This window comes from Oreochromis aureus, linkage group 5 (genome assembly GCF_013358895.1).
Source record: "Oreochromis aureus strain Israel breed Guangdong linkage group 5, ZZ_aureus, whole genome shotgun sequence".
Lineage (NCBI taxonomy): Eukaryota > Metazoa > Chordata > Actinopteri > Cichliformes > Cichlidae > Oreochromis > Oreochromis aureus.
Window position 1 is genome coordinate 11,959,146 of NC_052946.1, and position 15,519 is coordinate 11,974,664.

Here is a 15,519-nt window from a genome sequence, read left to right on the forward strand (position 1 = left end):
ATGTGTATTTGAGTGATAATTCAGCAACGCACGCACAACTCATGACAAGGAGCCTCGCAGAATGAGAAGGAATACAATGCCTTTATTCCCTTCTGGGCTAAAATTTGGAGGAGAAAAGTACATCATGTTTGTTTGCTACTTAACAGTGTATGGAAATGAGCACCAAGACGTCCCCAACATGGAATGGTGCTTTCTAAAGTTGTCCTCATTTTTCAGTCAATACAGATGACTGTTTCAGTATATACTGATCGAGATCTGTGCCCGTAATAATTACACACAGTGGGGTTTTTTCCCAGACATGTATTCAGCATATGTTTCATAAAAAACTCAGACAGCAAGACTACAATGAAGGTCCACATGAGCATGGTGAATCGTCTGAGTTATAGTTCTTTCTTGTCCTAAATGCAGTTAGTGGGGTGTATAATAGCAGGCAGAAAAGCCTGTTTCTCCTGTGAAGGCCCCCTTTTTTTGACTTTGACGCAAAAAAAACCTTGGCAGAGTATCTGAATGCCGGCAGCAATGATCCTATTTTCTAAAATTTGAATCATTTCACCGGCACCCAGGTAGAAGGCAACAGCTCATGCTGTAACTCTGCCTGAAAGAACACACAAAGATCCTCTAAAAGAGTGAGCTGGCACATTATACCTGATGCCTTTATGCTGAGCTCTGATGAAAGAAATCCACCCCGCTGCCAACTTTGCTCACCTGAAATGAATGCCTTTAAGGAAAGAGACTGTAGCGTTTTACCGTCTGTTGCAGAAGTACAGAAATGTGATGTTGAAGGTTTGGGGTGGATTGAGGAGCGCAGTGCTATTTCACACCTTGAAATCTGGATTTCTGAGATGCTGAGAGGATGCGTGGTACAGGGGAGTTAGTCGTTTGATTGCACAGGGCATCAAACAAAGGGGTGTGGCACTAAATTTGGCTCCCATTCTTTTTTTTGCTTCCCCCTGTTGTTGCATTTTAACCCCACAGCTCACTAACCTGCAGAGAAGCAAAGTAATTCATACCTAATGTGCCGTTTTCATTCCACCACAAAGGACCTCACCATATTATACATTTTGGAACCGAGTGACTCATTCCAGGGCAGAATATCTTTAGAAAAATGAATAGTAAGAACCGCCGTCGCTGCCTTGTTCCCTCCTGGCACACGGTTCTGTATTTAAACTCTCCAAAAATGCTGTTTCCTGTCAACGTATATCTGCGATCTCTGCTTGGAACATATAGCAGCTGAAGAACATTTATATCAAATGTCTGCTTATTTGTCTCTTTGTACGAGGTGCTCCTTTGGGATGTACCCATTGTCGTAAAACGAAACGGGAGAAGAAGGGAAAAAAATAAAACAAACTTTCAGCAAAGTGCAACTTATTCCTCGCCACATCCATATTTCTATAAACTGCATTTACTTCTGTGGCCAGCAACATAAATCATGCCTTATATATCATTAATATACATGGGTGTCAATAGGAGATGCATGAATGGAAGAAATATGGTTCATCCCCACAGAGACAGAGTTGAAAAATGGGCTGTGGATGGGGTGAGAATAGAGGCTTCTCTAGTGAAGCTGCAAAAGGCGTCTAAATCTCTGCTGCCCCCAAGTGGGACTCCATATAACGGAGGGTGTGTGTGTGTGTGTGTGTGTGTGTTTGCGACACTAAACAACTGTGATACAATATGTGCAGCTTCAGCCACCAGAAATAAAGAAACACACTGTTATCGTAAATCGGTGCCCCATATTGCTGTTGCTCAGTGTCAGCTGTGTAACGCGAGGAGCACTCCAACAAAACTGTCACATTAAATACGATACATTGTTAACGCACTGCACTGTGCACGCGAAGCCTTGGCCGATGATACAAGCATTGTTTGTTCACTGGTAATACAAACAACTCCAATGATTATCTTCCCTCAGCGGCTCCTTTTTTCCCCCCACATTTGATCTTTCTTTAAAGCTCTGTTTATGCTCTGCATTTTATTTATTTATTTTTCATCTATTGTAAGTTGCTGGCGGTCAGGATAAAAATTGGGTGCGTGCATAGACTCGAGCATTATAATTTGGTTGATTATGTTTTATCTGTGGATAATATACAGTTGTTGTTGTTGCCTGTTGTGTCCCGCACCTGCACGGGGTAATGTAGAAATACACACTTTCATACTTGTGCTCTAAGGCAGGATACAGTGTATATGGCAAAAAAGAGGAAAAAATATAGACAAGCATGGACCTCATGAACTCTGCATCACATCAGCTGCCAGTGAGTCTTTGTCTTTGATGGTAACGAGTGAGTAAATGTTATTGCTAATATATTGCATATGTTTCCTTTAAAATGTATGTAAATTTACCTGTATTTCACCTCCACGTTCACCTATATGTGGTCCTTCCCCTGTAGACCCATTACTGCAAACACACAGGTCATACAGTGTGTGGTAAAGCAGATTCATACTTGTGCAGTGATGTCAGTCATAAACATAGACAGTAATGAACAGCAGGGATAATTCAAAGCTTGTCCTTTAGATGCTTTACAATAGGTAGAATTTTTTTTAACATTATATTGACTTTTCAAACTATTCATGGTGCAAAGTACAAAGTGAACATAAAATAAATAAAAAGACAGAAAAAAGCGGAAATAAACGCCCTCCTCTCCTTCCTTTTCCTTTTCAACTTCACATGAGGAAAATATGGATATGTATATGTAATGATATATAATAACTTTCCTTTTTACAGAATTTCTTTCCTTTCAAAGCCGTACCTTAAAGCAGAAACGCAGCCTTTGTTGCAGCAATCTTTTCTTTTTTAGCATTTAGAGGTTAGTGGTAGTCGCAAATGGAGTTTTTTCCCTTTTTTTCAGATATGGGTAACATAAAAGAATTGTAAGATTAATTTACAATAATGAAATTAGACTCATAGAAGTAAAAGAGAAAAAAAAATTACTATAAAAGTGAAAATGTGCTTTCCATTTTTGAGCAGGTTGTAATTCTGGGAAAGGATGAGCAAGTTGTGTGCTTGTAAATATTATCTTAACAAAACACATATAGTTTGTTACTGTTTAAATGATGGGAATATTATAACAGGGAGAGATGAAGTAAATGAATGAAGTACTAGAAGTACCTAAAGCTGCTGAGTGGCACAATTATCACTGTTTTGAGTGCATCGTCAGCTTTCTCATAGACTGGGATTGTGACTTCATTGAAGTCAAAAACTACAGCACACATAATTCATACAATAGTATAAAGACATTAGCATTTACTATGCCTCCATGCGTCTATAATTTTCCGTAAATACAGCTCCTCATCATACAGCATTACTCTGTAATCAGGAGGCCGTGTTTCATTTGATCACCTTTGCGTTTTATTGAAACACCAAACTGTTCATTTTTAAGTTTGAGACGATCGATTCCCTGCATCTTCCTCCTGTTTGTTTGTTTTTGCATTTCTGGGTGAATCCCCTGTGTGATACACTTAATCAGCACAAAATGGCTCTCGGTGTGAATCGAACCTCTTACTCTGTGTCTTTGCGTGGTGAATGAGTTTTTATAGCCCTGCCTATGTTTGTGTTTGTTCGGGAGCGCTCTCCTGGTCTTGTGTCATTCTCCGCTGTTCGTACGGAGATGCTCATTTGGATAGCATATAGAGGACAATGCCATGGCGACACTCTGATAGCTATCCAAGTCCTTGATCTTCTCTCCCTGTAAACATCATTACCACACACTGACAACATACACATGCACAACAGGCACGCACACACAAGCACACAAACACACACCCACAAGCTGCTCATCCAAATCGCCGCTAACAGATTAGCAGTGATTATAAACAAACATGGAGGATTAATCCTGTGTGCTCTCAGTCTACTTTTCCACTGAGCTAGCTAGGGTAATTACCAAGTGCTAGATTGTCAGTGTGTAATCACGCACACATGCAAACACACACAAGCTGCAATGCTTCTCTATTTGGTGATATCACTTTTGTGCTTGTTTTGTAAGAAAGTTGAGCGTGTCTTCATCGATATTTTAGGGCAGCTGTGCTCTGGTAAAGATGATGGGATGTTAAGCCACTTTCCAATAACCTGACAGCATCTGAACAGGTCACTGTTGTGTTGTAATGCACAAACTGGACACTTTTCCATAAAGGTACAACATATATATCCATATATCATTTACATAACACTTTCCACAGAGGCTCAAACAAGATTATCTCCAGCATCCTAGTTCAGTAACACACACTGCTGTATCGTGCCCTAAAGAGCCAAACATAACAGCCTTTTGTCATGAGACACACTTTTGACACTGTCTCGCAGTCTTAGCCTGCCCGTGCTGACAGAACAGACGACTCAAAGCTGCTCCTTTATGGAACAAAATGTGTTTTTATGCACACCTGACAAAGTGTGAACTTCACACTTCTTCCACCTTTCACTGCCAGCAGAGTGCAAAGATGCACTTTGTATGTCTCTGTGTGAGTTTGCCTTTTTCACTTTGCCCTACAACTTTACAGTAAAGTCTTCACCCCAATGAAAACTTAGCAGCAAGAAAAATAATCATGATAAATTATCCCTGAGACACTGAGAGGATTGGCCATGTTGCATACGATACCGTGTACTCCACGTAGGACATTTTTATTAATCAAAAAGCAAGACTTTACCAGTTTGTCACATCATTGTTGAGGAATTTCGTCCCCTCTTCTTTACAACATTGCTTCAGTTCAGAGTGTTTGTTTATGCACAGCTCTCTTAAGGTCCCACTGCAGTGTTTCAGTCAGGTTGAGGTCTGAACTTTGAGTCGGTGCACCACCTTAATTCTTTCCTTTTTTAGTTATTCTGTTGTAGATTCGTTGCTGTGGTTGGGATCAATGATGGTTGTCAGACAGACTGTCTCATGTTTGACTCTCGAGTACTTTGGTATACAGAGGAGTTCATGGTTGACTCAAAGGCTGCAGGGTTCCCAGGCCCTGTGGCTGTGAAACAAACCCAAAGCATCACCGTTGTTATGACAGTTGGTATGAGGTGTTTGTGCTTATACGCCATGTTTGGGTTTCACCAAACAATCTATCCAAAGGACATTACAGCCTCTTTCAATAATGTTTGCATGGACATTCTTACCCTGCACAAAAAAGTCCATATGCTAAATTATTCTCAGATTGTGCACACCAGCTTATGTGTTCTTTACACCGTGCATCTGTTAGTGAATCACAGTCTTTTTAAACCAACAGGCTTCTGCAGTCTGCATGCAATCTGCATACTGTCACGTGCTGTTTCTCTATATAAGGAAACATGTTAACCTCCAGGTGAAGTGGAAAAAGCTGCGACAACAATGTAAGAGAGAGTTCTGCAACACTAACTCTAGGACACTGGAGAAAGTCACACTAAAGAAGCTGAAACACGTCAGCAAAGGTTCAGCTTTCCAAAGTGTTTCTACTGTGGGTTCTTTTTTTTTTTTTAAGGAAAAAAAAGAAAAGAAAAGGAAATTATAAAAATTAGTAGTAGTAAAAGTAGTAATCACAGCACTAGCAGTATTAGTATTCAGCTTTTAAAAAAACTTGTTTAGAGTTTCAAAGACAGCCAGACCTTCATCATTGAAATGTATGTATGCACAGTTCGTGCATAAACTTGTGCATACACATTGTTTCAATGAGGTTCATTGTTCCAAAATTTGTGGTTTGTGAGAAGAGGCTTTTTCTAATTGTACTGTCGTGAACTTTAACATTTAACAGCTTGTAGAGTCTGAGATGGCGCTCTTGGGTTTTGTTGCACTTTCTCTGATCGCTGCACAGCCTGACCTTGCAGTGAATTTGCTGGGACATCCACTCCTGGGAAGACTGGCTGCTGTCTTGATCGTTTTCCACTTGTGAATAATCTTTCTCAGTGTGGAATGATGGACTAAAAATTGTTCGCAAATGGCTGTATAACCCTTTATAACCCATTGATGGACAGCAACAGTGGTCTGTAAGATCACAGCTGACATCTTTTTGTCCTCGGCGTTGTACACACCTTTGCTGCTCTGGACCAGCAAACTGCCAAAGCTTCTGCTTGTTCAGAGGCGCTCACACTCACTAATTATCAGTTAATCAGGTGCATTTAATTAGCAGGACCTGGCAGCTACTTACTCTCTTTATTCCTATAGAAGCAGTAAAGGAATTCTTGGTTTTTCGTGTACTGCTTTTGCATTTTGGCTATTTTTGATAAAGAAATACATGCAGTAATTTGTCATGTTTTGTTATCTGAGGTTGGAGTTACCTAATTTTAAGACCAGCTAAGGACCAGATTATTTCTATTTTGTCTTTATAAGTAAGACATTATAATTTAATGAGGGTGTATTTTCTTTATATGATGTAATCAGTTGAATATCTTATTTAGTACATGTCAGAATGAAGCCGTTAGCGTTACCAGCTAGGATTCCCAACAAGACATGCTCTGCTGTTTGTTTAAATGTTGTTGCTTGCTATTGCACAAAGATGGTACAGCCGAAACTTGTCTTTATCTTATCATTTCATTTCACTTGCTGTTTATTGTTAGGTTAATCCTTTTTTCTTTCTTTATTGTCTTGTTTCACAGGTTGAAGCCATCCTGGTCAACATCTTTGGGGGCATTGTTAATTGTGCCATCATTGCCAATGGCATCACCAAAGCTTGCCGAGAGCTGGAGCTCAAAGTGCCACTGGTGGTCAGGCTGGAAGGTAAAACAGCACTTCACATTCACCCACAGTGGAACACATGTACAAAAGTTTTTGTTTTGCCTCTCTGACACTGTTAGCAAGCCATCGGCAGTTGGCACTCCCAGTTAAACCAGACTGCATCATTTCTCTTAGGCACATCTAGCCTCCAGCGAAAGAATTTCATGTTAATGAGCATTTAATGATTGGGGGTTAATACGCTATAACATGAAACTAGGTTCACAGCTCTGTCCCTTGTCACGTATCTTGAGGAGTTGTTCACCTTGACCATGAGTAACATCATCATCATGTAAACATAAGTTCTTTTTGTCTTGCTTTTACATATATGTGTCAGTAAGTTTTATTTTTCTTGAACTGTACCTAAAGTCTCCTTTGCTCAGGGTACAGCTGGTTCGAGTTTATATGGACCGAGAATAGAGCTTGCCGTATCATTTTATGAATATTTTCAATTTCAAAGGTACAAAGAAACTCTTTCCCCACCTAGTTTTAAACTTTGGAGCCATTGTATTATTGCTGCTGTACTCTCAGGTGCATATCCATCTTCATTGTGGCCCAGTGTCCCAGAAAGAACAGCAGTGCATTTCTCTTAGATGTCACATTCTGCTGCACCTGTCATTAGCAGCAGCCAGAATAACTGTAGAGACGGCACTGATTGGCTCACCTTTCACCTGTATATGCTAATAAAACCTGCTCAGCTGTGTGTGTGTGTGTGCCCAAGTGTGTGTGTGTGTGTGTGGGGGGCGGGGATGGGGATGGCAGTGGTGACTCACAGAGGCATAGGGCCAGCAGTTGGTGGTTAGCTTAATTGTCAAGATCCTGCTGAGTGGTGTGTCCAGAGCACAGAGCAGGGGAGAGTGTGTGTGTGTGTGTTAGCGCTTAGCATTTCATGCTGTATGTCTGCACACAATCTGCTATTTGTAGGTCAGGGCGTGTAAGCTGTTTCTAGAAGCCAACTGTGTGTCGAGGTGCTGTGCAGTTGTGAGGGCATGGTTGTTCAGAGCACCACGTAGTGTGAGAATTTTACTCTTAACTGTCATTTCCACTACTTTCCCCTAAAGTCGAATAAAAATGTCATGCAGGTATGTAAATCTACCCCATGGCTGAAATAACTTTGGATCTGAACCAAAAATAATATTGTTGACTGGAGTTCAAACACCCCAAGTTCAAGATGCACATTTGTCTCTTTGAATACACAGCTACAGAACGAACTAGACTGGCAATCAGCACGGATCCTTAATTATCCACCACACATTTCTGATAGTAGCCATAATTCAACATGACTCTCAGACAGTCCAGAAAGTCACTTCTGGTGGATGCCGGATGGTCCAAACACGTCACCCTGACCGAGGCCTAATCCAAGCCTTAGTTGTGGGTCATTACATCCTGGGCTGCAGTCTTGTGGAGAGGATTGGCTCTGAATCAATCAGCTCAGCTTGCTAGGCTGACTGCCGGGCAGTGAAAACGGCCCAGCGTTCTTCAACAGGATCAGAATGGATTAACAGGCACACTTTTAATTGGAAAGGCCCTAAAGAGCCAGGGTTGATTGCACTGGCGGAGAATTATGTGCTCCCATATGTGGGGAAGAGAGGCCATGTGGTCTAGTTGCTGATAGAGTTGTGTTAGTTGATAGAGTATGCATGAAGTGTTTGATGTGGGCTGATTGAGTTGATCTAAAACAGTCTGTAATTATCATCACTAGCACTTAGAGTCATCTGGTGAAAATTGAGCAGAGAACACGCAGACACACTGTCGTTATCAAAGGTATAGAAAGGAAGCGATACCTAAGGAGGTGCTGTACTGCCCTCTCTGGCTACAGTGTGTACATGGTCCTGTGTTTCTCTGTAGTGTCGTCTGCCTCTTAAATAGTCTTTGGCAACCAGGAAAAAGTTGACTACATTCATTTAACTCTGTTCTGAGGTGTCCCCCAACTGTCTATCAAAGAGCGGAGCATGTTCTGCTTGAGCTTTTCCTCATATATAATTGAAACAAGATTTGAGGCCCTGTATCAATGGATGAGATTTCAACATCAGTCCTGACAGCATCATTATAGCTTAAATAGCTGCTGCAGCTATATGCATATCCACATACATAAATATAGATATATAAATTCACACACTGGTTGATTTTGGGGGGGTTTCTGTCTTTGATTTCACATATATTACACATTTTTTCATTTTTGTAGTGCCTTTTAAAAATAGCGATTAACTTACTCTCACATAGTGTAAATCTCGCTGTTTGCCTCTCACAAAGAATCTGACAAGAATTGATTAAATCATGAGAATGAATGTCATGCACGTTATACAAGTATGCAGATAGGGAACACAGTCTTAAGATACTAATACCGTAATGCTCTCTGTTAGAGTTAGCACTGATGAAAACATGAAATCTGATGCTGCAGTAAGCTGCTCTTAAATAACAGATAATATAAAAATCATGTAGACCGTCTGGTTGGGGTTGGGTTAAGAGTCGAGTGAGTATGACAACATGCGGTCAATAGGTTTCTTTTGGGGGGGGGGGTTGTAAATATCAGCTGCCTGTGGTTTATCCAGCTGGTCTTGAGACAGAGCGCCCTTCTTTGTTTTAAACTGCTTTTACTAAGTGAGTTACTGGACTGCAGCATTGTGACATTTATGCAGATTCCCAACACAAAAAGATAATGATACAGATTATAATGTACGTTAGGACACTGGCACGAAACTAAAATGTTAACTTTTGGTTTACCATGAGATTTCCTGACAACTGCAATTACATACATACAGTTTACATACATAATTATTTGCCTTATTAGTGCTGAGCTTGTGTCTAATTTAAAAAAATAAATAAATAAATAAATAAATCCTCTAAGAACTTCTTTCACAGCGTACCCCAGTACCTTCAGACAGCAGACAGATGGTGGGAATTATGTTAGTGTGACACATCAAAAGCCCTCATTGACAGCCAGGAGATTATTACGTGGGGAACTAATCACTTTCTAGTGTGAAGCAAACCATAACTCACCAGCAGTGCAGACAAGCCACCAGCTCAGGAAACGTGAAGAAAAACTGTCAGTGGACAGTCTTGCAGAAGCTGCCCGTCTAATTGCCATGTATTAATGACAATTGTGATATTTAAAAGGGAAAAGAAATATCCAGACACACATAGCCTTACACTGACAATCACTCAGTCAGCACATGATTAATTAACCGGTTGGCTTGACTGTGAGAGAAGGTGAAGGGGTTTCCAGTTTTTGTTGTGGCAAAGATTTTACCAACAGCAGGCGAAAGAGTTCATTTATCAAGCGCTACATCTTTTTGTTTCCCTTATCTTCTCCTGCTAAGGAAACGGTCTTTATCGTGTCCTTGACATATAAGGAACCATTACAGCTTCAGACTTTCTTTGTATGTCTGACTCTACAGCAACGTGTCCTTCTCTCAGATGACAGTAACACTAAGCACAGCTTGTTAGGACAAAGCTGCTCACAAATGTAGGATTTGCAGCATCAAGAAAGCTCCTCCAGCACAAATCTTTGGCACAGCCCCAACCCTTATTATCCCGCTGAAGCCTAGTGGCCTGTAAGTCACACGTTAAAGCGACATTTTTCACAGTAGTCACAGGTACGCTAGCTAATTGCCACATAGATGTGAAAAAATTGTGTGGTGATGCTTGCCACCTGCTGAATGCTCTTATGCTGTTTTCTTTGTTAAATGCTGAATCTAATTTAAAATCCTTCTCTTCACATACAAGGTCTTGAATAGTCAGGTCCCATCTTATATTCAAGACCTCATAGTACCATTTCGCCCCATTAGAGCACTTTGCTCTCAGACTGCAGGTTTATTTGCAGTTTCTAGGATATTTACAAGCAGAATGGGAGGCAGAGTTTTCAGGCCTCTCTTCTGTGGAATCAGCTCCCAGTTTGGATTCTGGAGACAGACCGCCTCTCTAGTGTTAAGATTGGGCTTAAAACTTCCTCTTTTGATCAAACATATAGTGAGGGCTGGATCAGGTGACCCTGAATCCTCCTTATGTTACTCTGCAATAGGCCTAGGCTGCTGGGGGCTTCCCATGATGAGTGTGGGTTTGTTTTCTTCACTCGCCTCCTTTCACTACGTGTGTTCATAAGCTACTCTGTATTTATTCATTAGTTATTATTAATCTCAGGCTCTCCTCCGCTCCCCTTACCCCCACCTGGTCACGGCAGATGGCTGCCCCTTCCTGAGCCTGGTTCTGCCAGGTTTCTTCCTGTTAAAAGGGAGTTTTTCCTTCCCACTGTCACAAACTTCTTCCTCTAAGGGGTTGTCTGGTTGTTGGGGTTTTCTCTGTATTACTCTAGGGTCTTTAAATTACATTATAAAGCGCCTGGAGGCCACTGGGGTTATGATTTGGCGCTATATAAATGAAGTTGAATTGAACTGAATTAAATTTGGGGGGTTTTGTCGGTGTTTGATTGGATTGAGCATTTTGAAAAGTGAATTAAAGTTTGATTGAATTTTCAGGAGTTGATTGTTAATAAAGAAAAAAGTTCAGACTAGCAAGTTGGTGTTCTGTGACATTTCTCAGAAATTAACAGGTCAGTCGGACTGATGATGTAGGTCTGGAGAATACTGTATGTTGTGATGAATTTCTGCAGAAATCTATATTTTTGCCTTCTCTGATGGTCATTTATTATATTTAATCATATAGAAATTCATTTAAAACAATCATCTTGCTTTGGTTATTTGTGCATGCTGACTGTGTGCGTTGACGCCCTCTCCAGACTGTGAGTAGGTCTCTGGCAGCACCTAGTGGCTGCAGGTGAACACACACACTTCCCCATTCTCCAGTTATACCCTACACTCACACACATATACTCCACACATGCCTTAGTAATTCTGTATCCAGCTGAGCTCAGCCCTTGCTGATGCTGCTGGTGTGAGCTATCAGTGCTCCCTACTGCTCACAGTGGAACTGCAGTCAGCTCTCACCCATACTTGTGCAGAAAAAGACTCCCACAAATGCACAACTCCAACACGACGTGTGATTCTTCCACCACACATGACCTGAGTAACACACAGATGCTGCACAGTCTGAATACTGAATACTCCTGCTGGTCATGAATATGTATGGGGGAGAAAAAAATGCATGTTTACTTTTTGTTCCTGTATACACTTTCCATAGGCATATTTGTCTTTTCAGAATACCTGCTGCATTATGTATTTGCTGTGGGCCCATATGGCTGCTTCCACTTTTGTCAGTTTTATCTTGTGTCGTTTGAACTTTGTTGTGCTGCAGCTTTGTTTTAATCTTGTGACAGATAAACCTGTCAGTATAGAAGCATAGATCCATCAATCTCAGTGAAGTTTGCGGATTAGCCTGTTGAATGTAAAGCATACAGTACTGCACCACTCTCCTCGCTGCGTGTCCGAATCGAGACGCGCACAGTCGCACGGAGAATATCTGCTGTTTGATGTGAAAACGACTTGAGACATCCGATCCTTTGTTTATGCAGCAGAGCAAGGGCTCTTCCTGCTCTTATTCTAATTAATTGCATTGCCGAATTGATTGTTTGGAGTGCGAGCCTGCAGAAATGTGTTTGGAATGACTTATTATACGGCTGGACAAAAGAGATGAAATATTAGGCTTTAAGTGGCACTGGTAATAGAATTCCTCATGAAAGGTCTATTGATCAGGGTGGCCGGGCCTCCGGAGAATTCACATATCATGCAGTCTTAATTACACGGCAGCCACGAGAGCGAAGGTCAACCTGTAAGCGTCTGAGCATGCACAAACACTCGCACATCGACTCGTTTAACACCCGAGCGAATACAGGGAGACACTAATATACAGAGAATCTCAACACACCCTTTGTCCATATACAGTAAATCAGAGCGTTACGTGTAAAGTCACTATAAAGTGTTTTTCCAGAACCTTTTTTAGAGACTTTTTCAAATGTGTTGTTTGCCTAAATAACACAGCATAACTTGAGTTTTTCATTGGTTTGAATTTGAAGTAAGAAAAGATCAGACGGGAGTGATCATCAGTTGAAGTGTTCAGCACAGACACAAAGAGGTGCGTCCACTCAAAATGTAATAAATGAGATCTGAAATCTGATTAAGAAAAACAAACAAATGTAAGTAGTTCGAAAAAAAAAAAAAAAGATAATTAAATGTTCCACCAGTGTGCTGAGTGTTTGATGGCACATCAGACAGATTCAGTTTTTTTCTTCATGTGTCGAATCAGTAAATGCCACATAAACAGCTGGCTTTTGTTGTTTTTAGCTGCGAGGGGCCAATTTTGCTTCATTTGACCTTTTGCTCTGCTGCCCCACCAGCACCACCACCTCATTCACTCCCTCTCTCTTCCTCTCATCCACTCCCCTTCCTGCGTCCCTCCGTCCGCTGAGGCGCCCCCTGCCCTGTGTTGTGACAGGCTTGTCAGGCTTGCATTTGGCCGAGCGGTGTGCAGTGCTGGGAGGCAGCCAGCTCAGTGCGTAGAGCCTCGGGGTTGCACAGAGTATCTCCGGGTGTCTTTCTCTTTCTCTCTCTCTGGTTGGTTGCGGGCCTACTGGGGGCACGGGCAGCACCGTATCACCCAGCACCTGCTACCCCTGACCTCGCTGCAGCCAGGGGAGCAGGCGCACACACACACACACACACACACACACAAATTGCCCTTTTGCCCGTTGTTCACACTCTGTGGCGTTCGGATCAGCAGTTGCATGTGCCACCATTGACCCATGACTCCATCTGTCTGTGTGGATTGATTCCTCCAGAGGAACTCTTCGTCTTTCACACAGTGTGGTTTTTAACATCGGTGCAGCTGGCAGATCAGGTTCATCCTTGTTTAGCCATTTTTGTAATGTTGGTTGTCACCTGTTGTAACGCTGTTTTTTTTGGGGGGGGGGGGTGGTTGTTCCCTTTTTTGCCCTTTTTCAGGGACCAACGTCCACGAGGCTAAAAGGATTCTGACCGAGAGCGGCCTGCCCATCTTGGCAGCAGATGACCTGGATGATGCCGCCAAGAAAGCGGTGGCAGCCATCAAGAAATAGAGAATCCTGCAGGACGTCTCATTCCAGCCTCAGCGCAGCAGCATCAGCCTTTTCTTCCACATGCAGACCTCCAAAACCTCGAGCCTTTGCTTTCATAATGTCGGCCTTTCTGTTTTTATTTAACGCTGGTGTGCATTTCTCACTTTGATTGCCAACTGAGATCCATATCACAAGCACTTACAGGATTCTGCCATTACACCGGTTTCCTCTCTGCAGATCAGATCAGCTGCAGTTTCTTTAATCATTAAAATGTGCATTAGTTAGGAAAAACCACTGACACATTCAGGCTAACATATTGAAAGGACACCCAACACTTTGTCCATTCCATTAGCTTTCTTGTCTTTCTTTTTCAGCAAAATATGAAGTGGGAAACATTTTCCATCTTCACATCCAGCCTTGGCATGCACTGAGTTGTTGCCATGTTATCGCACACCATTCATAAGCTGTAATATCATTCAGTGGTACTTGCTGAAACAGAGATGAATGGAAGCAGTAAACACTTTCTTACTTCGTCCACGTTGGTTACCAAGCCTCGTCTGTGTTTCAAATGAAGTAGATGGTGTACTCACTCTGAATTTTTATAAAGTGCTACTATGAGACAGTCCATTATCTGCTCTAATCTGTGCCTGTCCAATGAAGGCTAATGAGGAACTCTCTTACACAGGTGTCGAGAAAATGAATGATTAAAAACAAAGAATTGCACTTTTTTATAATCATGAATGGATGTTGACAGGATGTCTGAAATACAATGAGAAAACTGTGTAATTTGTGACATTAAACAAAAAATGTTTTAAAAACTACACTTTAGTGTGTTGAATTTGTCCGCCCCATATCGGAGTTAAGCAAAGTAAGGCGGAAGCAGAATTTCCCAGGCATTTCTGAAGGAAAAACACTCGCAGAATAAATGTGATGTCAGTGGGGAGAGCAGATCCTCAGCAGTTCGTACAGTTTTCTTAACACTACTGACTGTATGAGCACATATTTTGCAAGTACATGTGCAAATGTTTTTCCAAGTAAATCAAGCTGCTTCCTCATTGGGCAAGTCTGTTTTTTTCCAACAGGGGAAAAAAAGAGAATTAGATGTAATTTATAGTGAAAGGTTTTAATATAAGCAGTTTTTTTTTTCATTCATGTGATAGATCTCCCTTTTTCTTTTCAGGAGGACGACACAGATGTAGACATCTCAAAAACTCATGCATCAAATATGACACAGTAGGGATTAAGGGGTTAAGCTATCCAGAGGCCACAGCTCATCTTTGTGTTGAAGTGTCAGTTGTCTAAAGATATTTAGTTTCTTAAGATTTCTACCATAAATTTTCACGTCTTCTTTCTTAAATGTTTAGAATTTTACGTTTAGAATGTATAAATGTTACGTTTATTATTTCCATTCTTCAGTAGTCCAATAAATCAGGATTTTGACAGAGCTCAGAAACGATGTTGATTCCATGGTAACTGTAAAACTAAAAAGTCACTAAAAACGCCCTCATGTGTATCCAAAAATATAGTCTACATGATATCATTTAAATCTTTTTTTGTTTTTTTTGAACAACCCTGCCTTCTTTCTTGCTTTTCGTCTGCACATCAGTGTACACGTACACTTAAACTCCTCAAATCATCCACCTGCAGTCTTCTAATGAAACTCAAGTGTACGTCGTCCCAGGAGAGACTTGAAAAGAGTGACTGTCCTTCATAGGGCCCGTGTGAGCGCTACAGAAAGTTGACTGAGACCTCTTCCTGTCAGACACACTGACTGTGTGATGGATTATCTGTCAGCAATCTGAGAGGGCTCACAGGATCGACTGCCACCTCCACGAAAGACGCACGCACAGAGCACTTTTCTCGTCCTGCCTGCACCGG

The 15,519-nt window shown here is 41.5% G+C and overlaps 1 protein-coding gene across 1 annotated transcript in view; it reads left to right on the plus strand.

Annotated features, from left to right (window-relative positions):
• The window catches only part of suclg2 (succinate-CoA ligase GDP-forming subunit beta), a 93,133-nt gene extending 78,671 nt beyond the window's left edge, over positions 1-14,462 (plus strand). Inside the window, exons 10-11 of the mRNA XM_031752402.2 lie at positions 6,542-6,662; positions 13,550-14,462. Of these exons, the coding sequence (XP_031608262.1) occupies positions 6,542-6,662; positions 13,550-13,662 (234 nt within the window). The 3' untranslated portion in view covers positions 13,663-14,462. The remainder of the gene's footprint in view (positions 1-6,541; positions 6,663-13,549) is intronic.
• Positions 14,463-15,519: the final 1,057 nt, after the last annotated feature.